General features: G+C 40.7%; 1 protein-coding gene across 7 annotated transcripts in view; it reads left to right on the plus strand.

The window, feature by feature from the left end:
- MYOM1 (myomesin 1) overlaps positions 1–23,758 on the plus strand; it is a 181,994-nt gene that overhangs the window by 131,162 nt on the left and 27,074 nt on the right. For all 7 annotated transcript variants that reach the window (XM_024235866.3, XM_063716983.1, XM_054537694.2 and 4 more), the window contains 5 exons: positions 1,396–1,510; positions 14,947–15,103; positions 17,168–17,274; positions 17,386–17,430; positions 23,473–23,609. In XM_024235866.3, coding sequence (XP_024091634.3) covers positions 1,396–1,510; positions 14,947–15,103; positions 17,168–17,274; positions 17,386–17,430; positions 23,473–23,609 — 561 coding nt within the window. The remainder of the gene's footprint in view (positions 1–1,395; positions 1,511–14,946; positions 15,104–17,167; positions 17,275–17,385; positions 17,431–23,472; positions 23,610–23,758) is intronic.

Raw genomic sequence — 23,758 nt, forward strand, 5'->3', positions numbered from 1 at the left:
TTCTAACATTGTTTGATTTAAATCACATTTTGGATATTGGTCTCTATCACATCTTGGAGAAAAATTATGCCCTCTGTGTAATAAATTCCTTCTTAAAACATAACATAGCTTTTAAAAGTCACATGTTTTTAAAATAAAAATGTTCATAAAACATTAACAGTATTGATAATAGTAATGAGATTGTTCAAAACCCAAAGAAAGTTACAAAAAATTAAGTAGGAAACCAGGCATGGTGGCTCACTCCTGTAATCCCAACACTGTGGGAGGCTGAGGTGGGAGAATTGCTTGAGCCCAGGAGTTTGAGACCAGCCTGGGCAACATGGTGAAATCCCGTATCTATAAAAAAAATTGTTTTTAGTTAGCCTGGTGTGCCGGCACATGTCTGTGGTCCCAACTAGTCAAGAGGCTGAGGCAGGAGGATCGCTTGATCCCAGGAGGTCCAGGCTACAGTGAGCTGAGATCGTGCCACTGTACTCCAGCCTGAGCAACAGAGTGAAACTCTGTCTCAAAAATACATATGTGTATATATATATATACACACACACACACACACACACACACATATATATACATACACATATACACACATAGATGTGTGTGTGTATATATGTATGTGTGTGTGTATATATACATGAAGTGGGACTGTCATACAAAAATAAATTATAAATGCTTTTTTTTTTTTACAGCTCTTTGTAACTCTAGCTTAGTGGCACATATGTAGTGGATTCTCAGCACACATCTTGATTATTAAAAACTTGAGGATTTAGAATTTTAGTACGCTTTGATTATTCACAAATTATTCAAACTCACAATTGTGTTAATTTCATGTCTATTTAGTAAGAAATAGCTATATTAAATTTACAGGAACAATTATTGTTTGTTTTGGTTCTGGTAGTTTAACATGCTTTTAAACAAATGGAAAGTGTTCGTGATTCATGCTTTTAATTCTCCTCTTTTGCCAAGAATTTCATCTGAAATTATTCATGGAATGTCTCAAAAGGATTGGGGGGAAAAGCGACATATATGCTATAATGAGCACTTTGTATTTTGTCCTTTTGACCGAAGAATACACTGGCTAATGCATGTGACACCTACATACACTAGTCTCTGTTTCTGATGTTGGTGGCCACTAAATTAACTAAAAAGGAGAAACATCAGAGTGAGAATGGATATTGGAAACTCCTCTCTATCTACAGATGGTCCAGAGAGAAGACCATCTACAGCTACAGTCACCTGCTTAGTGTTTGACAGAATCAAGACTAGACCACAAGTCTTGTATCCCTGGTGCTAGGTCACTAAATCATTACTACAGAGGAAGAGCCCCATCTGTTTAAATGACATACAACAGCCACTGCTTCATCAAACACCCATTGCTTCTACACCTGCTTCTATCAGGTTCGAGGCCTCAAGGAGGGCGTCAGCTACGTGTTCCGTGTTCGAGCCATAAACCAGGCGGGAGTTGGGAAGCCGTCTGACCTTGCTGGCCCTGTTGTGGCAGAGACCCGTCCAGGTGGGCTTTCACCTTTTCATTAAAACTAATCCTATCTGTGTAAGATACTGAACTAAGGTTCGGCCTTTCTGTGCTTTCCTCTAATTTTCAAAATAATCAACATGTGCTTTCTGAATATAATTGATAAGTAATGATCTTAGAACATGACAGTCATTGGTTCCATCACAGGCACCTTGGGACAGGGTTGAGCAAGGTTTGATGTGGTCTAGGGGCTGTTGTGATGCATACCTAAAAACACAGAAGTTCTTGATCAAGTTAAGCTTCCTGGACCAACTGTTCCAAGCATTCATTCCTGGAATGTTATTCCTATGACACCCTGGCCATTAAGTCTCCTAAGAATATTTTCCCAATCATAGGGGAAGCTAGAACAGCCCAGTTAGTGGGCACAATCCTTAAACAAAAGTAGGTTTTATGTAATTGTAGCTATTATGTTTAAACCAGAGGTCAGCAAACTTTTTCTGTGGAGGGCCAGATAATATTTATCACTCAACAGCCCTGTGGTGTCTGTGACAACTTCTTAACCCTGCCATGACACAAAAGAAGCCATTGAGGATACATAAACTAATAAGCATGGCTGTGTTCTAATAAAACTTTATCATGCACATTATATGTATTATATAATGTGATGCGTTATATGCATTATAAAATTTCAATCTTGTATAATTTTCCTGTGTTTTGAAATAGTAATCTTCTTTAATTTTTTCAACTATTTAAAAATATAAAAACAATTCTTAGCTTGCAGCCCTTGCAAAAAGGTAATGGGCCAGATTTAGCCCACGGGCCATAGTTTGCTGACCCCTGGGCTAAACTAACAGTGGTCCCAACTGAATGGTTTATAGATTCGAGGCAGCCCTCATTCCCCAGTTTCAAGGATGCCGTGATTACTAGAGAAGACAGACTTGCCATGTCTTACGAGAACAAAGTTTACTGTGTTCATTGTCCAACGAGTTTCAGATCATTACATAATAATTTCTTTTATCATTTAACCTGTATTATTTTTCAAAGCTATCATATATTTCAGTTCATTAAAGTTACATAAAGGAAAGCACCGGAGGCCAGGCACTGTGGCTCACGTCTGTAATCCCAACACTTTGGGCAGCTGTGGCAGGAGGAACCTAGGAGTTCGAGAGCAGCCTGGGCAACTTGGCAGAACCCCACCTCTACAAAATTTTTAAATTAGCTAGATGTGGTGGTGAGTGCCTGTAGTCCCAGCTACTTGGGAGGCTGAGGTGGGAGGATCACTTGCGCCTAGGAGGTCAAGACTGCAGGGAGCTGTGTTTTCACCACTGCATTCTAGCATGGGCGACAGAGTGAGACCCTGTCTCAAAAAACAAAACAAAAACAAAAACAAAAAACAGCACTGGAAATGAGAGATGATAAAGTACATCACTTTGAAGACTCGGAAGGGTGAGGGCTGAAGGTGGTGTGGATGATGAAAAATTACTTACTGGGTACCATGTGCATTATTGGGGGGTGATGGATATGCTAAAAGTCATGACTTAACCACTATGCCATCTGGGCATGTAATGGAATTGCATATATGCCCTGTAAATTTGTACAAGATTTTATTTTATTATTATTTTTTTATTTATTTATTTTGAGACGGAGTCTCACTCTGTCGCCAGGCTAGAGTGCTGTGGTGCAATCTCGGCTCACTGCAACCTCCAACTCCCTGGTTCAAGGGATTCTCCTGCCTCCGCCTCCCAAGTAACTGGGATTACAGGCATGCACCACCATGCCCGGCTACTTTTTGTATTTTTAGTAGAGATGGGGTTTCACTATGTTGGCCAGGATGGTCTTGATCTCCTGACCTCATGATCCGCCCACCTCGGCCTCCCAAAGTGCTGGGATTACAGGCATGAGCCACCATGCCCGGCCTGTACAAGTTTTTAAAATCACCCAATTATATTAAATTTATATTCATTCTAGTACTGTTATACGCAAGCGAGTTAGAGAAAACACCACACTTTGAGACAAATTAAGAGTCCTTTGTTTAAGCTGGCGGCCAAGAGAGGGCTTGACGCTCCAGAATTCTCTCGGCCCCGAGGAAGGGGCTTGATTTACTTTTATACCTTGGTTAAGGAAGGGGAGGGGAACTTAAATGCAATAATTCTAGAGAAGTAAAAACATGCAAGAATCAAAAAACAAATGGTTACGGAACCAGGTTGCTTTTTTTGTAACCATTTGTCTTTTAAATTGTTTATTTATCTGTAACCATTTGTTTTTTGATTCTTGCATGTTTTTATTTCTGTAGAATTATTGCATTTAAGCTCTAAATCTTTCATAAGAGTTAGATATGGATGCTATGCTGGACACAGACTCAAGGCTTTATGTTGTTATCTTTTTTAGCAAAATCCTGGGAACTTCATACATTGTTTGTTCCAGTACCTTATCAGTTAATTGGGCTCCTTTGAAGTGGTGAGGATCTGCTTACACAGGTTAACTCCTTGAGGAAGGGGGTTGGGTAAGGAGCCCTTAATGTCTCGTAAATCAAGGGGCCAGATAGAGTTCATCCGGCTTTCCCAGCTAAGGGAAAGTCTATTCATATGGGAAACAAGGCTAGGTAATTAAAGAGACAAAAAGGGAAAATTTTAAAAAAGGGTTAGTAAAAAAACAAGGTTAGGCATTACAGTACAAGCACTTTTGCTTTAATCTGTCCCTATTTTCAGGCTGAGATAAACAAAGAACAGATACAGAATGTAATATTTATTTTTCTGATGAGAAAAGAATGTAAATATAGAAAACTACTTTCACTGCATGTTACTTGAAAAGAATATAAAATGAACCCTTTGAGAAAATATCTTTCCCTTTCATCCTATTTCTTCATAATCTGTTTTCAGCTAGTCTTAGAACTACTCTCTGGACATGGGTCTGACAAAAGTGGCCTTCTTAGACAAAAGCGTGGTAGGTGTCTGTAAGAAGTACCACACTGCGTATAAATAACCTTTGCAAAACTTCATGAGAAAACAGAAAAATGCTAGGAATGTATACACCAGGTAAAAGGTAACACACAAAGACGCCAGAACACATATTCCTATAGAAATCAAACCCTTCAGCTGACAATTATGTGGATAGTAGAGGTGCCAAATGGACATCTCCAAGGACCCAAGGGCAGAGTTTGCTCTCAAAACAACATAGATTGCTACACAAGTAAACTCTCAATCTAGTCAGGGCTACATCAAAAGCACCCTGGAAGCCCTGAGTTCCAAATATGATTGTTAAAAGAGCTTAAATCAATTTCCTATTTTCTCATCTGTAGCCTCAGAAAGGCAGGTGATGGGCATGACATTAACAGAGCCATCACTAGGGAAATTTTGCCACCAGAAAAGGATCTGCTGGTGACCTCCTGGGTGAGACTTTTGTTTCACTGACTTGGATTAAGGAATCAAAAGTCATTTGCATGCCATTCCATTCCCAGACTCGAACTGCAGACAGCTGCAACACTGATACGCTAAGCAGCCCCCTGTTAACCCATGGACAAACCACTGGCTCGCAGCCTAGAGAAGAACCCTGGATACACAAAGTGCAAATGCTTTCCTGTGAAAGAGCACCAAAATCCCGTGACATCTGAGCCTGTTTTATATGTAGTAGACACACACTCATTATTGCCACATGTATTTCTTGAGCTCCTACTGTGTGTCAGGTGCCGTTTGGGCCCCAGGAATAATATGACATCATCACTGCACAATGGGTTTGCAATCTAATGGAAAAGACAGTATTTACAGCATAGGATGTTGAGAGCTAGGAGAGGTGTTCATAAAAGATTTCTTATAGCCGAATAGGCTATAAACTAGGTAGCAAGGTTTTATAAGTCCCTATAAAAGCTTTATATGTAGCCTAAAATTTTGTATTCATTCTATAAGATATCAACATATTACTTTTACTCACTTTATTTATTTTATGTTAGAATACATGGCAGAGGAGCATGTTATCAACTTCCAGATTTGGCATGTGAAACTTGGATTGCTATTTCAGAAGAACAACTTTTATGGGGGATGCATTATTAAAATTTCAGTTAGAAAACAAAGCTTATCTCGTAATAGCAAACCACAAATACATCTGACAAGATACTTCAAGTGTAATTTGAATTCCACTTTAAAAGTTAACTTAATCTTCTGGGGTTGATAGGATCACTGGTCTCCCTTTGAAGTCAAAGAATATGTTGCAAGTGGATGTATTCTTGTCTAATTGTGCTGGGAGTAAGAATCCAGATAATGGACCAAGTGTGTCATGCTTTACCAAGAAATCCATTAGCTAAAGAAGCCTATAAAAGAATGGAGTAAAACATACTTAATGCAGATGAGTTGGCACATAAAAAAGGATGGTCTCTCCTTGATATTAGATATTTTAAAAACAGTAGCTGAGGCTGATTGCATCAGGCCTGGGGTGGAGGTGAAGGCCAGGGGAGCCAGATTAGATGGAAGACAAGAGAGAGACCTGCCAAAGCCTGGCAGGTGATCTGGAGGGGACCATAGCTGGCAGTACAGACCGCAGGTATTCTTACCAGAGAAACCGAGCAGTGGGCAGGAGAATCAGGTGATGGGCTGGGTCCCAAACAAAAACTGGAATATAGATGTTAGCTTGGTCACAAGGAGCAAGGCAGGTTAGGAGAGAGCATTACCAGAAGGAATGATGAGTTGAGATTGAGTTGATAACCTACTAAGCAAGAGCTCGTTACAATCCCAGTGTCTAAACACTGGTTGGTTCCAGAGTCTGGCAGGAATGAGAAGGCAAATGTGTGCTCAGTGGCCAAGTGGTGGAGTCATGAAGTGAAGGATTCTAAAGCAGGAAGCCAGACTAACTTTAAAAGATGAGCTCGGCTGGCTCATTTAGAGAACTGCACCTGGCCAGGTACAGTGGCTCATGCCTGTAATCCCAACACTTTGGGAGGCCGAGGCGGGTGGATCACGAGGTCAGGAGTTCAAGACCAGCCTGGCGAAGATGGTGAAACCCCGTCTCTACTAAAAATACAAAAAAATTAGCGGGGTGTGGTGGTGTGCGCCTGTAATCCTAGCTACTCAGGAGGCTGAGGCAGGAAAATCGCGTGAACCCAGGAGGCAGAGGTTGCAGTGAGCCGAGATTGTGCCATTGCACTCCATCCCAGGCCACAGTGAGAGACTCCATCTCAAAAAAGAAAGAAAGAAAGAAAATTAAAAAAGGAAAACTGCACTTGTATTTGCTTGCTAACTGATCTCTTTCATCTGCTAGGACCGTAGTTTTCAACCTTGCCTGTACATTAGAATCATATGAGGAATGTTTTGAAAATACTGCTATCTGGACTCAACTCCAGACCAATTAAATCAGGATCTTTAGGGCTGATGGGATGATGACAGAAGATCAGATATTCTAAAAAAAAAAAAAGAATCTCTTAGACTGGGTACCTGAACATAGGCTTATTGCTGTTTGTTCGTTTACTTAGCAATTTGGGTAATTCCAGTGTGAAAACAGACTTGTGAACTGTACATTAGACCATAGCTCCTCAAAATAGGAACTGTGTCTTTTCTGTACATGTGCTGAGAGTCTAACATAGTACCAGGTATATAGTAGCTAATTTATTAAATGAAAAAATAATGAATGACTAGCATGTTTGCCAGTGAGTGTGACGCTGTCTTGAAGCCTCAGTGTGTGCACTTCACCCCAGTCGTCTTGTACTGCCTGCCCTGGTTATGATGGGTGAGCTGGGAAAGAAATGTCTGGTGGAGGCTCCAATGTGGGCATGAGGCTGAATGGTCAGCCGCCAGTCCTTGTCTGAAACCCAGGGCAGCTTAGTACTACACGTGACCGATTACATTAACTCACTTTCCTCTGCTTCTATTCTGTCCCACTCTTCAGTTTTTTAAACATCACCACACACACACACACACACACACACCCACGCACACCCACAGCATGGAGAGCAAATAATTAAAGCTTGTGAAAGTGATATATTCATGCTCATGTAAAGCGCTTTATATGAGAAAGAATTATCATATCAGATTACAAAATGTATAGGAAGGTGAACAGTTTACTGTGATTTTATTTAAGCTTTTAAATTTTATCCTTTATTATCATTTTTTATGGGGAGGAGAAAGAAAAGTGGGATGAAATGAGTTAATTTCCAAATAGTTCATTTTAGTCCTGAGCCACACTTGAACCCATTAGGATACCAGGAGTTCTGGGCAAGCCTTGGAGGGACCATTGGAATGCTGTCTTGGCCCTGTAATCCCAACACTTTGGGAGTCCAGTTAGGAGAATCACTTGAGCCCAGGAGTTGGAGACCACCCTGAGCAACATAGTGGGACCTGTCTCTATTAGAAAAGAATAGGAAAGAAAAAATAATAATAATGTAAAATGAGATCTGTTAAAATCAGTTATCTCTGTGTCTGTATTAAGGATTCGCTTAGGTTGAGGAGCTAACTAGTGACAACTCTTCTTAAATCCTTTTTAGACAACAACAACAACTGTCTCATGTTCTATACCTAAACCTCCTGAGATCTTAATTAAGTTCTTCACATTCATGAACAGGTTAAAAGGTTGTTTCTGAGAAAATCTAAGTTATGCCAAATTTTGGTCCACTTTTCCAGCCCAACTTTGTGGGAAAGTGGGATGGCTTCTCATCTGGATAAGAATACCCACAAGGACCGCTTTACTTTGATAGCAGAACATCAAACTTGCTTCCTGCCCATTAATTATCAGAACCACATCCCTCAATCAACTTGAGAGAATATGCCTCTTTAGGCATTTCTCAGAGTTCAACCATTAATTAATTGATAGGAGCTCAGCTCTGGAAAACCTCAGCTAAGTTGTGGGATATTCTAAAGAGAAAATTTGGCTAGGTACGGTGATTCACGCCTGTAATCCCAGCACTTTGGGAGGCCAAGGCGGGCGGATTACCTGAGGTCAGGGGTTCGAGACCAGCCTGGCCAACATGGTGAAACCCCATCTCTACTAAAAATACAAAAAAATTATCTGGGCGTGTGGCGGGCATCTGTAATCCCAGCTTCTCAGGAGGATAAGGCAGGAGAATCACTTGAACCTGGGAGGCAGATATCACAGTGAGCCAAGATCACATCACTGCACTCTAGCCTGGGCAACAGAGCAAGACTCCATCTCGGAAAAAAAAAAAAAAAGGAAAAAGAAAAAGGAAAATTTGAGGACGACATTATAGGCAGACTTTTCTCTCAGACTTTTTTTGTGATATTGTACCAAGTTAATCTCCACAAGGCACTATCTGGTGGGTTAGCCTGGGGCATGTTAGAAATTCTGAAATGCTGTCATTGCCCGGGCGCAGTGCCTCACGCCTATTATCCCAGCACTATGGGAGGCTGAGGCAGATGGATCACAAGGTCAGGAGTTCAAGATCAGCCTGGCTAACATGGTGAAACCCTGTTTTACTAAAAATACAAAAATTAGCTGGGCGTGGTGGTCCGCACCTGTAATCCCAGCTGCTTGGGAGATTGAGGCAGAATTGCTTGAACCCAGGAGGTGGAGGTTGCAGTGAGCTGAGATCACGCCACTGCACTCCAGCCTGGGTGACAGAGCAAGACTCTATCTCGAAAAAAAAAAAATGCTGTCATTGCTTTATAGGTTAATACATTGGCTTTGGTTTTGCTAGGGCATCTATAAAAAGAATCATCCATTTGAGTATCATGTATCTTTTGTTAAATTGCAATAGAATTTTTTGTCTACTATGTACAGGACCCTTATTTAAATAATTCTTTAATTCCTCATCAAATTTGTCAAGGAGGAGATCCAGCTTCAAATTCTGAGTATAAAATTAAGTAGGAAACCCACTGCCACTAGAATATTTTCTTTGTTAGTGTAATCGCCCATTAGGTTCTCCCTTCCCACGGCATAGACAAAATCAATCCACTGCGACTGCAGCATTGCAGTTGAGAGTTTAATTGACCTGAGGCCAGCTGAAGCGAGAGACCTAGAGTTATCAGTCAAATCAGTCTCCCTGAAGGCTCAGAGGTTCTTTGAGTAAGGGCATTTTTTTAAGAGTGACTTAGAAGACCAAGATGCCTATAATGGGAAAGTAAATTGAGTCACAAGTCAGGAGTCTGGGTGGGGTCAGTCTTAAAAACATCTAAAAGAAAACAATCTTAGGTTCTACAATACTGATGTTATCTATAGGAGCAACTGGGAAGCTCACAGATCTTGTGACCTCTGGCCACATAACATCTAAGCAGTAAGGGATAATAGAAACTACACCTGTCTTGTAACCTCTCATTAGTGGTTTCAGCCCCTGAACAGAGAGGACTATTATCATTCTTGCTTTCAAGTTAAACTATAAACTAACCTTCTCCCAAAGTTAGCTTAGCCTATGCTCAGGAATGACCAAGGGCAGCTTGGAGGTCAGAAACAAGACGAAGTCAACTATGTCATAATTTTGCAAAGGCGGTTTCATTGGTAATTTTGCTTCCTCTTGCCTCTTTATCAAAATATTGGTGTTATACTTTAGCTTTAACAAGACAGGTTCCAATAAAATAAATGTCATAATCTTAAACTGGCATTTATCTTTTAAAGCTGGTTTTTTTTTAAATCTCAATCCAGTCCCTGGCATGTGTAAATATGTAAGGGAAATATAAAAGACATTTGTGGAATTTAACCCTATTCTCAATAAACTAAACAACCAGTGCAACTTTTTGAAAAATGAAAATCCAATCAAATAATCCTCTTATCCAGTTTTAATTTTTAAACCTGGCTGGGTGTGGTGGCTCATGCCTGTAATCCCAGCACTTTGGGAGGTCGAGGTGGGCGGATCATGAGATCAGGAGATTGAGACCATCCTGGCTAACGCGGTGAAACCCCCTCTCTACTAAAAATATAAAAAATTAGCCCAGCGTGGTGACACACGCCTGTAGTCCCACCCACTCGGGAGGCTGAGGCAGGAGAATCACTTGAACCCAGGAGGCAGAGGTTGCAGTGAGCCGAGATCGTGCCACTGCATTCCAGCCTGGGCAACAGAGTGAGACTCCATCTCAAAAAAAAAAAAAAAAAGAAATTTTTAAACCTTAAGTGCCAAATATAGTTTTAATAGTTTTTATTTGTTTCCTTTATTGTTCATTTATTTAATAAATCCACCAGTATCACCCACAATTATGTGTGCATAAATTGAAGAAATGTTCATGCCTCTCTTTTCTACCCACTACAGATATTGCTTATGATATACTGATTTGACATAATTAATCAAGAAAAGCTTCACAGATAAGGGAAACTCTTAGATACTGATTGATATTACAGCTAATCCTTACCTGTTTGGCTCTCTCCTAGCAATTACTTAAGTTTGTTTGTCTGTTTTTGTTTTGCGACAGGGTCTCATTTTGTCACCCAGGCTGGAGTGCAGTGGCATGATCATTGCTCACCACAGCCTCCATCTCCCAGGCTCAAGTGATCCTCCTACCTCAGCTTCCCTAGTAGCTGGTGCTACAGGTGTCAGCCACCACATCCCACTAATTTAAATTTTTTTTGTAGATACAGAGTCTCATTTTGTTGCCCAGGCTGGTCTCAAACTCCTGGGCTCAAGCCATCCTCCTACCTTGGCCTCCCAAAGTGCTGGGATTACAGGCGTGAGCCAGTGAGCCCAGCCAATTACCTAATTTTAAATTACAATTTTTAATGTAAGACTTTGAAAAAATTTCCACATTCTTTTCTAAAAGTATACATGATCCCATTTCTTATGTTACAACTCAACTATAAGGTAATGATGTGCGACTCATAGGTTGAAGTTGAAACACAGATGTGGCTTGGAACCTAAAAATAACATCTTTTATTTAAAAAGGCAAATAAGCAACATCTTTGTTTCATTTCATATTTTCACAAAAGATCTTGAAATGCTTTATAAAGTTTATTTTTCATAATACAGTTATCCCTCTTTATCCTGGGGGATCAGTTCCAGGACCCCCTGTGGATACCAAAATCCAGGAACACTTAAGACCCTTTATAAAATGGCATAGCATATGCATATAGCCTACAGACATCCTCCTTTATACTTTAAATCATCTCTAGCTCACTTACAATACCTAATATGATGTAAATGCTATGTAAAGAGTTGGGATACTGTATTGTTTTTTAATTTGCATTGTTTTTATTGATGTGTTGTTACTTTTATTGTTTTTTCCCCAAGTATTTTAGATCCACAGTTGGTTGAATCCACGGTTGCAGCACCCATAGATATGAAGGACCAATGTACTTCAGTGATTCAGCTCTATATTCTTTGCTCAGTAACTGAGGCAATTGAGACAAAAACTAAACAGGATTTTCTTTCTTTTTTTTTTTGAGACAGAGTCTTGCTCTGTTGCCCAGGCTGGACTGCAGTGGTGCGATCTCAGCTCACTGCAACCTCCATCTCTCAGGTCCAAGTGATTCTTGTGCCTCAGCCTCCCAAGTAGCTGGGATTACAGACATGCGCCACCACGCCTGGCTAATTTTTATATTTTTAATAGAGACAGGGTTTCACCTTGTTGGCCAGGCTGGTTTTGAAGTCCTGGCCTCAAGTGATCCCCCTGCCTCGGCCTCCCAAAGTGCTGTGATTACAGGCATGAGCCACCATGCCTGGCCAGGATTTTCTTATTCTCCAAGTTTCGTGGGTTTGGGACCAAATTTGGCCATTCAAAAACCTGAACAAATTATTGTTTTAGATGACCATTTGTTCCATTCGCCTGAGGGTTTACCGCTAAAGCATGAATACTTTAAAATTCCATTTAAGACTTTCTGATGAAAATCCTTTTAAAATAAATTATGCAATTTAATAAGTGATTTTCATCCTTCTTGGATGCAGTATACTGAATCTTATTTACCTTTTTCTGTGACTCAGAGCCATAAGTGTCACCTTTCTTTAATACAGTGTTGTGATACAGCAATGTTGTTATTGGGTGGAGAAGCTATCTACCCCTATAGTAAATAATGTTTTCGTGCCTACTTTTTAGTTTTTCTCCCTCTTCTCTTGCTGTCATTTTCTTTATTCTCAATGCTCCTGCTCATAGTAGCTTCTTACCTCCCTCTCTTTTTTTAATCTACTGAGGGAAACCAACCAAGTAGGCTTGTTAGAATTATCTCAATCAAAGTATAAAAAGACTCCAAGGCTGGGCACGGTGGCTCATGTCTGTAATCCCAGCACTTTGGGAGGCCAAGGCGGGTGGATCACTTGAGCTCAGGAGTTTGAGACCAGCCTGGCCAACATGGCGAAAGCCTGTCCCTACAAAAAATGCAAAAACATTGGCCAGGTGTGGTGCCATGCACCTGTGACCCCTTGGATCACTTGGGAGGCAGAGGTGGGAGGCAGAGGTGGGAGGATGACGTGGGAGGCCAAGGCCACAGCGAGGCAAGATCACACCACTGTACTCCAGCCTGGATGACAGAGTGAGACCCTGTCTCAAAAAAAAAAAAAAAAAAAAAAGATTCCAATTCCCTGGTGAGTGTGCAGCATACTAGTGTGTGGACTTTGTCACATCAGAACTGGTATCAGAGGCTTATTTTCCTTATTTCTTGGTTTTGGGCAATGTTCCAAATGGGTGAGGTGTTACAGTACAAAAGTTATCTACAGCATTGAGAGAATGGTGAAGCTGATTAAATTGTTCATATTCTTTCTGTTTTGTGGCTATTTTGTTTTCAGAAAAGTCAAATCTTTCACAATCAAGATTCTTAACCTAAGCAATATTTTTGTTGTAAACTTGTCATACTTCTAATGTAATAAACAACAAGCATATGGATGATTCACTTCCTTTTAAAAAGGGATTACAGATAGAACAATGAATGATTAATATGAGCAATCTGTCATGCTTCCAAAATAGAGATTATGCAAAAAGCGAGATTACCTCACTTCTTTTCTCTCCGTAACAATACAGATATACAAAAATTTCTGTTTACATTCTTTCTGTGACTCAGTCATACAAATTGTATATTATAATACAGTCTAAACCTCAACACTCTTCAGTGTTAGCTTTTTCTTAAGTTTTAATAAGAGCATCTGTTCAACGTTTATTATACGAAAATAGAGTGTGAGGATTAGTCATGTGTTGTCAGGAATAGAAATAAAATGTGGGCTGCAACTTACAATGGAATACGTATAGCCCTTTAAAAGTAACGTATGGCAGACAATTAACTTAAGGAATACTTAAGCCTTTAATTGATTATTATTTCAGTTTATCTATGTAACCAAATATGAAAGTCGCCCTTTGTTTAAGAAAAAGGAATTTAAAAAAATTTTCTAGTACCAGTCTTCTCTAAGCTTTGTATGTGCTAACAATCACTTTTTGGAAGTTTATAGTTGAAACATACACTGCCATCTGTACGGACACAAGTTAGATCAACTATCAGGCTCAGGAACCAAGATTATCCTGCCAGGCACCATTTGGGCACCGGTTTCCTCTTGGCCTTCCCTTGGGAAAACGTTTGCAATTTTTTTCCACTAACAAGTTTTATCGGACAGTAGGCCAGGATGTTGGCCTCTTATAATACAATCCAGACAGAAAACATTCAATCCTTTTGGAAGGTTTTTTAATGCTTTTTTAAAAAATACAGCTGCACTTTTCTGGGATTAAATATAATATATTTTAAATATATCTTTCCTAATGTACTGAAACAAACCAAGTTTAGACTGGCAATTGAATGAGTATAAATCTGAGTAGAGCATTTTACTCCTTTCAACTGGATTTAGGCATAGATGTGAATGTTTCATATGCTGTACAAATTCTCCTTAAATTCTCTATTAGGTGCAGGTGCAATTTATTATAACTCTCAAAAATAGAATAACTCAAAACACTAACTGAATTTTTTTTTTAATCCAAAAACCAATCTTCCTGAAAGAGCTGAATCTCTTGAAACTCATTTCCATTTAAATTTCCATGCAGTTCAATAATAGTCATTTCTCAGTTGCTATCACTCTAATCTAGAGGGCCATCTTTAAATTGATTTATGGTTATGTGATCCACAGAGCAGGCATCCATATATTTCTCTGCTCTTAAATGACTTAAAGACTTTGAGTATGTGAATATAGGCGATTCTTAGTCTCTCTACTTTCTCCCATTCAATTTCCTTTCGAGTTCTTTATCTCTACCCTTTCCTGATGACTGATTGCATGTGGATATTATTGAAACAAAAGTCATGAATTAGGGTCTGATAAAAATCAATTGACTTTCCCTTTTCCCAAAGCTGCCTTGTCTCTTTATTGCAATCAATCCACTCCCATAACTGTACCATCAGTCACATCACAAACAATACTGTCCATGGTGTTGACTCTACCTAAGAAATGTGGTGCAACCATCTAATTTCGTGTTACGGCATAAAAGTTGAATTGTGGAGTAGGACTGTCCATCCGCATGAGTAGTGAAGCTTTTCCCTGACCTAGGCTCAGGGCCCTACTTTAGGGTTAAAGTAAAGAATCTCAAGGTAACAAATTCTTACTTGGTTGCTTTCCTCGACGAAGTATCAGTGCCTTCTTTTTGATCTTGTAGGAACCAAAGAGGTTGTTGTAAATGTGGATGATGATGGAGTCATTTCATTGAACTTCGAATGTGATAAGATGACTCCAAAGTCCGAGTTCTCCTGGTCCAAAGATTATGTATCCACTGAGGACTCTCCACGATTAGAAGTCGAAAGCAAGGGCAACAAGTAAGGACTATGTCAATCACAATCATGGGTTTCCTTTTCACTGTAGGAGAATGAGGCGAGCTCTTTGATTTCCACTTAAATTGCTTGGAATAAGAGGATGAAGTCACTTATATTTTATATCTGGTATTGTAGAAAATAATAACCAACTTAAACCTTAAAAATAATCATCCTAGGCCAGGCACGGTGGCTCACGCCTCTAATCCCAGCACTTTGGGAGGCCGAGGCAGGTGGATCACGAGGTCAGGAGATCGAAACCATCCTGGCTAACATGGTGAAACCCCGTCTCTGCTAAAAATACAAAAAAAATTAGCCGGGCGTGGTGGTGGGCACCTGTAGTCCCAGCTACTTGGGAGGCTGAGGCAGGAGAATGGCGTGAACCCAGGAGGCGGAGCTTGCAGTGAGCCGAGATCACGCCACCACACTCCAGCCTGGGTGACAGTGCCAGACTCTGTCTCAAAAAAAAAAAAAGAACATCCTAGACTGGCTCATTGGCTCACACCTGAAATCCTAGCAACTCAGGAGGCTGAGGCAGAAAGATCACTTGAGCCTAGGGGTTCAAGAGCAGCCTGGGCAACATAGTGAGTCCCTGACTCTAATAAAATGAATACTAACAACTCTTATGAAATACTTTTTACATTATTCCATTTAAAGTGCTTTCTTATTTATTATCTCATTTATGCTATTAGAAACATTCAATTGACATAAAGATCAGCTTTAATAATGATTCTCATTATCTATGAAATTTTGAAATCTTAAAGTAACAATGAGGATACTTATAGGGGGCTAGGAAGAACTTGCTGGTTCAAGTTATGGCAAATGAAATGGATTGAGGATAATCTCTTCTGCTTTTTTGATCATCACTCATGAGTGACACAATAGTACATGGAAAGAAAGCTCTATGTGGAAGTATAAGATGGACGAGCTCTAGGCCCATCTCTACCAGGAGCTGGCTATATAACCTTGGGCAGCTATTTAACTTCCATAAACCTTGGATTCCTTTTTCTATAAAATGAGGATGGGGAGAATGGAGGAATTGTATGATCTATAGTTTCCTTTCAGCGCCAAGATTTTGAGTGTTCTTTTTACTTTGCTTTATAGCAAAAGCTTACCAAGCTTTATATTTTCATAGTGTCAGCCACATTGGATTGATATGATAAAGCAAAATATTTGATAAAGCACGGTATTTTTGTCTATTACAATGAAGTACTTTTACAAAACGTACTTTTTTCTATTACAATGAAGCCCAGTATATCTCAGAAACAAAGAAAAAACTAGCAATTTTGTTGTAGAATGACAAGGAAATACCGAATATAATTAAAAGATGCTTTTCTGCCACTATGCTGTAAATTTCTTGACATAAAACACATTTGCCCCAAGAAAAGATAATTGAATGACAAATTTTTCTCCCAGTTTGTACACTTAACATTTCAATGTTTGGTTGATCTTAGACACTGCCTAGCAATATAGCTTGCCAAAGTTAGAAAACACAATGAACTCGCCCACTGAGCCATTCATTTACTTATTACACATATTATGTGCCAGACAAGGTACTGGGTGCTGGGGATGACGCAGTAAACAAAGCAGTTCCTGTCTCTGAAGGCACAGGGATTACACAGTGCGGAGAATACAGATGCTTTGAGCTCAAGATGCTTATAATAAGTTCAGAAAAGGGAAGAGCAGAAGATGGCATAGGAGAGGCACCCAGAGTTACCAACAGCAGGTTCTGCCCTTGGCGGGGGAAGTGTCTGGCTCCCAGCAGGGACTGATCAGCTGGATATTTTTCTGCAGGATATGCACTGATAAGCAACATAGCTTGGGCATGTGGGATTTGTGCCAGTTCCACTCTCCCGTCACCATCACCCCCTGGAAGGAGGTAAGAAAAGTCCTCCCAGAGTAAATGACATTGAACCTGAGACACCAAGAACACGCAGGCTGTAGCTCAGCAAGATGAGAGGAGGTGTCCAGATGAAAGGAGTAGCATACACAAATGCCCAGATTCAGGGGAAACACAGGCCCACAGATCCCACGTAGCCTCATTTCTAAGAAAAATATTTTGTTCCGAAGGACAAAAATGACCTTCAAAGACCTTGGGATGGATGACTTGGGTATCTACTCTTGCGATGTAACAGACACTGATGGAATAGCATCAAGCTACTTAATAGATGAGGAAGGTAAGTTTAAAATCAGTGCATTCACACGTCGAATGTTGCTTTGATTTCTCAATTATTCTTAACTGACTTTTAGTAGTTTAAGGTTTAACTGCTTTCTTTTTCCCCCTACAGAATTGAAACGTTTACTTGCTCTCAGCCATGACCACAAGTTCCCAAGTAAGTATCCACAGTACATTCACAGATTTTAGCAGTCTTACTAGGCAGCAACTTCTGGAATAGATCAGGTGACAGCTCTGATGGGATTAAGAGAGAGACTCTTGAGAACATATAATGGAACACACATCAGTAGCTACAGATGTGCTTTCTAGAAGTGATGCCTTTTCCTTTGCCGTTGTTCTCCAGAGATACCAAGGATACTAACATAGAAAATATATCCCATGCTCCATTACATGGCGAAGTGTCAGGCTACACAGGTGTAACATCTGAGTAATTAAGTTCTTCACTTTTTGCCCACATATGTTGGAATTACATATATATTTTCTGGATATATTCACTCATATGTCTTTATGCAAACTAATCTTTTCCTAAGTAAGACTGGCACTTAAAAGAAGAATCATACCTCTAAATAAAGACAATATAAAGACAGTGCCTACCATTTTCAACTCCTGGAAAATTGGGCAAACGTGCCTTCGTCAGAAAAAGAATCCCTCTGAACTATGTACCACCCTTCAATAAAGCACCTTCTACATAAAAGATTAAATTCCACACTTGACACTAAGAGAAGAGAAGGAAGTCGGAAATGACCCTCGGAAGGTTCCACTGGCCAGATAGGGGGATCTCTTGCCATTAGTACCCACTGGCCAAGGTAGTGAAGCGTCCAGAAAGTTACACCCTGGAGTTTGAGAAAACAAGTAGAAAGTGATAGTATACACTCATTCTTTTTAAATCAGAAATTTTAATACTTAAAATATAAATCCTCCACTAATAAAGGAGTTTCAGGAATCCAGAAAACTATATTCCTATTCCAGACTATGGACAAACAGCCTTTGTATATTTATATATGTGCATTTTTCTAGGAAGAGTATCCTTCACTTTTAGTAAATTCCCAGTGGAGACTGTAATTTAAAAACACACACACACTGCTCTAGAACGAATTGCAGACCTTCTCTTACATCTGCAAGGAGTGACTTGTTTGATAGTGAGGCTGAGTGCTGATGATATTGGCCTCAGCTGTAATGTTCTCAAAACCAACTTTGGCTGGGCACAGTGGTTCACACCTGTAATCCCAGCACTTTGGGAGGCCAGAGCGGGAGGATCACTTGAGGCCAGGAGTTCAAGGCTGCAGTGAGCCATGATCACGCTACTGCACTCCACCCTGGGCAGCAGAACGAGTCCATATCTCTAAAAACAAAAATTAACCCAACTTTGTTCAGCAAAGTAGCAGAGTGGAGTGCCCATGAGATGTGACTGTAGGGCACAGACTTCTAAATTCTAGGGAAGAACCCTCTATGCCACCATGTGGCATTAGGCAAGCCATTTCTCATCTGTATGCTTATTCACCATAAAACTGGAAAAGTAATATCATGAGTGAGGTTTCAAATGTTAATTTTGAAAAAGTTTATGGAAAGTACTGAAGTGTATTGCAAGTGTTTGGCCTGGAATCTCTTTGTTCCGGACTTTTGACTGAAGCTGTGCGCCTGGGCAGCTCACTTTTATTTCTCTGTGCCTTGGTTTCTTTTCCAGGAATGGCTATCGCAATGGTTTATAGCATCTCCCATATAGAAATGCTGTAAGAGGGCGGGGTGCGATGGCTCACACCTGTAATCCCAGCACCTTGAGAGGCCAAGGTGGGTGGATCATGAGGTCAGGGGTTCAAGACCAGCCTGACCAACATAGTGAAACCCCATCTCTACTAAAAATACAAAAAATTAGCCGGGTGTGGTGGCGGGCGCCTGTAATCCTAGCTACTCAGGAGGCTGAGGCAGGAGTATCGCTTGAACCCGGGAGGCGGAGGTTGCAGTGAGCCGAGATCGTGCCACTGCACTCCAGCCTGGGTGACAGAGCAAGACTCCATCTCAAAAAATAAAAATAAATTAAAATAAAATAAATGCTGTAAGAGATAATAAATATGGTATTGATGAATCCATGAACTATTCAGGAAAAATATAAACATTAATGGAAACAGACCAGTGATCCCTGAACCTGCTGCCCAGAGCAGAAGTCTCCAAGCTACCTAAGTTGGTTGTACTTTCTACTTTCGAACATTGACAGAAATGGGCAGAAACAGCAGCAGCTACTAATCTAGTCAGATAATAAACATTGATTAAGTGTCTAGACAACAACTAGTCCAAACAACATTTACATTCAGCTTAAAGGGTGGAGATGAGAGAAGATGGGGTGTCACTTTTGAGCACAAGATGCCCAGGCCTCCCTGGAGTTCAGTGTTCATATGGACTTGGAGAGAGAATTAATCCAGGCAGTAGGCATTGCCTGATGTCGTTATCATTTATACTGAGATATTTTATCTTGCATAAACCCAAGAACTCTGATTATTGGTGCTACGAGAGAGGGTAGCAGCAAACTCAGGTATCCTTTTATTAGAGACCCAGTGTCGCATTTTGGTAGAGAGAACCTGAGAATGTGATGAAAACTCTGACATGGCGGCTGGGCAAGGTGGCTCATGCCTGTAATCCCAGCACTTAGGAAAGCCAAGGCGGGAGGATCACTTGAGCCCAGGAGTTCAAGACCAGCCTGGTGAACATGGTGAAACCCTATCTCTACAAAAATACAAAAATTAGCCATATGTGGCCGCAGCTCCTCAGGAGGCTGAGGCGGGAGGATCACTTGAGCCCAACAGTTGCAGGCTGCAGTGAGCCGTGTTCATGCTACTGCACTTCAGCCTGGGTGACAGAGTGAGAATCTGTCACAAAAAATAAATATAAAAATCACAAAATAACAAACTCTGACATGCAAGTATCAGAGCCCCCAACCCAAGGGTGTTTTGGTTAACCCAAGGAAGCAACATTTTTCAATACTAAAGCTCCAGCTCTTTTCTTGCCCCTACCACTATCAGACCAATGAGGTCACAACGTGAATATTTTCAGAGGTCTGGTGGTAGGATCAAAGTAGCACATACAATTTCTTGATTCATACCCACTTTCTCTTTGTAAATGCTGGCATGTTGATGAAGTCGTTTTCTTGAGATTTTGTAAAGTTTCAAACGGTCTTATTTCTTAGAGAACGTAATAAAGAGTATAGTATTCCTTTATCCTTTGGCACAGTAAATTCTCCTATTTTAAACTGTTTTCAAAATTATTTTGAAAACCACTAAATATGTGCCTTAAACCTACAAATAACGTATTTCGCTGAGGCACATTAACTGCCAGAGAAAAGAGCCTAAGGAAATTTAGAGCTGAGTAAATGGAAAAAATAGAAATGCACAGAGCTAAAAATAGAAATCAACTTAGTCTATCTTGCCAGTATTGATACTAAATTGCAGTGTGGAAAGATAGCTTATTTGAATATATATCCATACACCAAGAATTCAAGGTATTTTGGGGGGTGTGGGGGGAGGGTACACTTTGGTGTTATCAGCATGCTACATAATAGCCCTTCATTTGCAGACACCGGTTGTTACCCTTCTTGTATACATGTACTGTATGTGAGGAGACATACACAAGCACGTATACATAAATATAGATATGTTGGTGTGTCCTCTTAGGTGTCAACATATTATATTCTAAAATTAGTGGTTGTAAAAATTAACCAGGTGTGGTGGCTCTCGCCTGTAATCCCAGCTACTCTGGAGGCTAAGGCACAAGAATCTCTTGAACCTGGGAGGTGGAGGTTGCAGTGAGCCGAGATCATGCCACTGCCTAGGCGACAGAGTGAGACTCCATCTCAAAAAAAAAAAATGGTGTTTCTAGGGTGTTGTAGAAGCAACTAGAGGAGGAGAGAAATAACAAAATATTAACAGCTAACATTAATAGAGCATTTGTTATATGCCAGGCTCTTTATAGAATATTTAAGCAGGATATATTATTTGAATTCCACAATAACCTTAAAAGGGTTGGTATTGTGGTGATTTGATTTTAGAGGGGAAGAACATGAGGCCCAGAGAGGTTAAGTAACTAGATCATTTGCAAACAGCTGGTTAAACCCAGGTGGTCTGCCTCTGGAGCCTGCTCCCCTGACCATGACGTGGGCTATCTCTATGTAGGCACGGCCACATTTGCTCCGTGCCCACTGTGGACATTCAAGGTGGCCAGCGTTCCCCAGACAATGTTCTCAGGACTCAGGGAGGACAGTGAACATTAGGGGAGCTGGAGGCTTCCAGGAGGCCTGTTCCTCCTCCTCCCTCACCACTCTGGGCCTCTTAGGTAACCTCCTCACTCACATAGTAAGTTTCCTAGAATGAGGTCTCCAGATATTTTTAGAAGAAATTGTACTTTCTACTCTCCTCAAGACTTACTTGTAGCAAGCATGAGCGTCCTGTAAGGGAGAAGCTTAGCCTCTGCCCTTGCTGCCCTGGTGCACTCAGACATCCTGCTCACACTGGAAAACCACCGTGTGGACAACCAGGACCAAGAGGAATACAGAAGAGAGGGACAGAAGAGAGGGAGTGACCCTGCTCTCAGCTCCACCATCCAGACGTGTTACCACTGTCTCCTGCGGTGCAGTTGAGATTTTTTTTTTTTTTTTTTTTTTCTTTTATTATTATTATTATTATTATCATTATTATACTTTAGGTTTTATGGTACATGTGCGCAATGTGCAGGTAAGTTACATATGTATACATGTGCCATGCTGGTGCGCTGCACCCACCAACTTGTCATCTAGCATTAGATTTTGTAAAGAGATCAGTAAAGTGAGGGGAGGAAGAGAACCAACCTTCTTGAACACAGACCACTATTCACAGTACCTTAATGTGTTCTCTTACTATATTTACATTTGTTTGTTTGTTTGTTTGTTTATATATTTATTTGAGACAGAGTCTCACTCTGTTGCCCAGGCTGGAGTGCAGTGGCGCGATCTCGGCTCACTGCAACCTCCGCCTCCCAGGTTCAAGCAATTCTCCTGCCTCAGCCTCCTGAGTAGCTGGGATATAGGCACCCACCACCATGCCTGGCTAATTTTTGTAATTTTAGTAGAGACGGGGTTTCACCATGTTGGCCAGGCTGGTCTCGAACTTCTGACCTCAAGGGATCCGCCCCCCTCGGCCTCCCAAAGTATTAGGATTACAGGTGTGAGCCACCATGCCCGGCCTTACATTTACTCTTCATAGCACATTCATGTTAGCAGGTGAGGGACACAAGGTCTAAAGGAGGAGAGTAACTGGTCCAGATCTTGGTGGGACTCCAAAGCCCACCTTCTCTCCACCTTGAAACCCCCTCAATAGATGACATCTGAGCCCCCTCTCAGTCCTGCATTGGAATGAATGTATCACACCAAACTTGGTAGTGAATATGGAATAATGCAAAGAAAATCATCCCTTGAAACTTGAAAAGAGTAGTTTTAAAATAAATACAAAGAAATATTAATTTACATTTGACATAAGTTTAGGAAGCTTCTGATTTAAAATACAGCACATGCCAACCAGATGAGGTGGCTCACACCTGTAATCCCAACACCTTGGGAGGCTAAGGAGGATCACTTGAGGTTAGGAGTTCAAGACCAGCCTGGGCAACATAGTGAGTCTCTGTCTAATAAGAGAAAAAAAAAAAAAAAACTAGCCGAGTGTGGTGGTGCGTGATTGTTGTGTGAGCTACTCAGGAGGCGGAGGTGAGAGGATCGCCTGAACCCAGGAGGCAGAGGTTTCAGTAAGCCGAGATCATGCCACTGCACTCCAGCCTGGGCAACAGAGCGAGAACCTGTTGCCAAAAAAAAGAAAAAGAAAAAGAAAAAGAAAAAACACCAACCAAAAGCCACAGTAGAAAGTTACAGATATTGGCTACAAGTGCCCCTGTGCCCCTAGAGGTGAGTTCATCTTCCTTATTTTTACAGTTGAGACAACTATGATTCAAAGAGAATGAACAACTTGCTCTAAGTGACAGTCCCAGCATCAGAGCCGAGTCCCTCTGTCTTTAATCTAAGCCTTTCCCTGCAACTCTCACTGCCTCTGGGCTTTGCAAGAAGCAGGTGCTACATTGTCATTTCCATTGCGTGGTTTTTGTTTTTTTTTTTTTCACTTGTTGGAAAATGAGTACCAATATAATTGGTTACCAATATAATTACTGTGTCTATTTTTACTTTTCATAGCTGTCCCAGTTAAATCAGAGTTGGCAGTTGAAATTTTGGAGAAAGGCCAGGTCCGGTTTTGGATGCAGGCTGAGAAGCTGTCTGGCAATGCCAAAGTCAACTACATATTTAACGAGAAGGAAATTTTTGAAGGCCCGGTAGGTTTTACACTGTTTAGACTTTTTAATGTGTCGTTGTAGAATACACTGAGGAAGCCTTATGTGGATGTGGATATGTTGTTATAAAAACCGCTGGGTGGTGGAGTGGGAGAGTTTAAATCCTTCTCACAAGTGAAAACTGTGAAATG

The sequence above is a fragment of the Pongo abelii genome, chromosome 17, assembly GCF_028885655.2.
Source record: "Pongo abelii isolate AG06213 chromosome 17, NHGRI_mPonAbe1-v2.0_pri, whole genome shotgun sequence".
NCBI lineage: Eukaryota > Metazoa > Chordata > Mammalia > Primates > Hominidae > Pongo > Pongo abelii.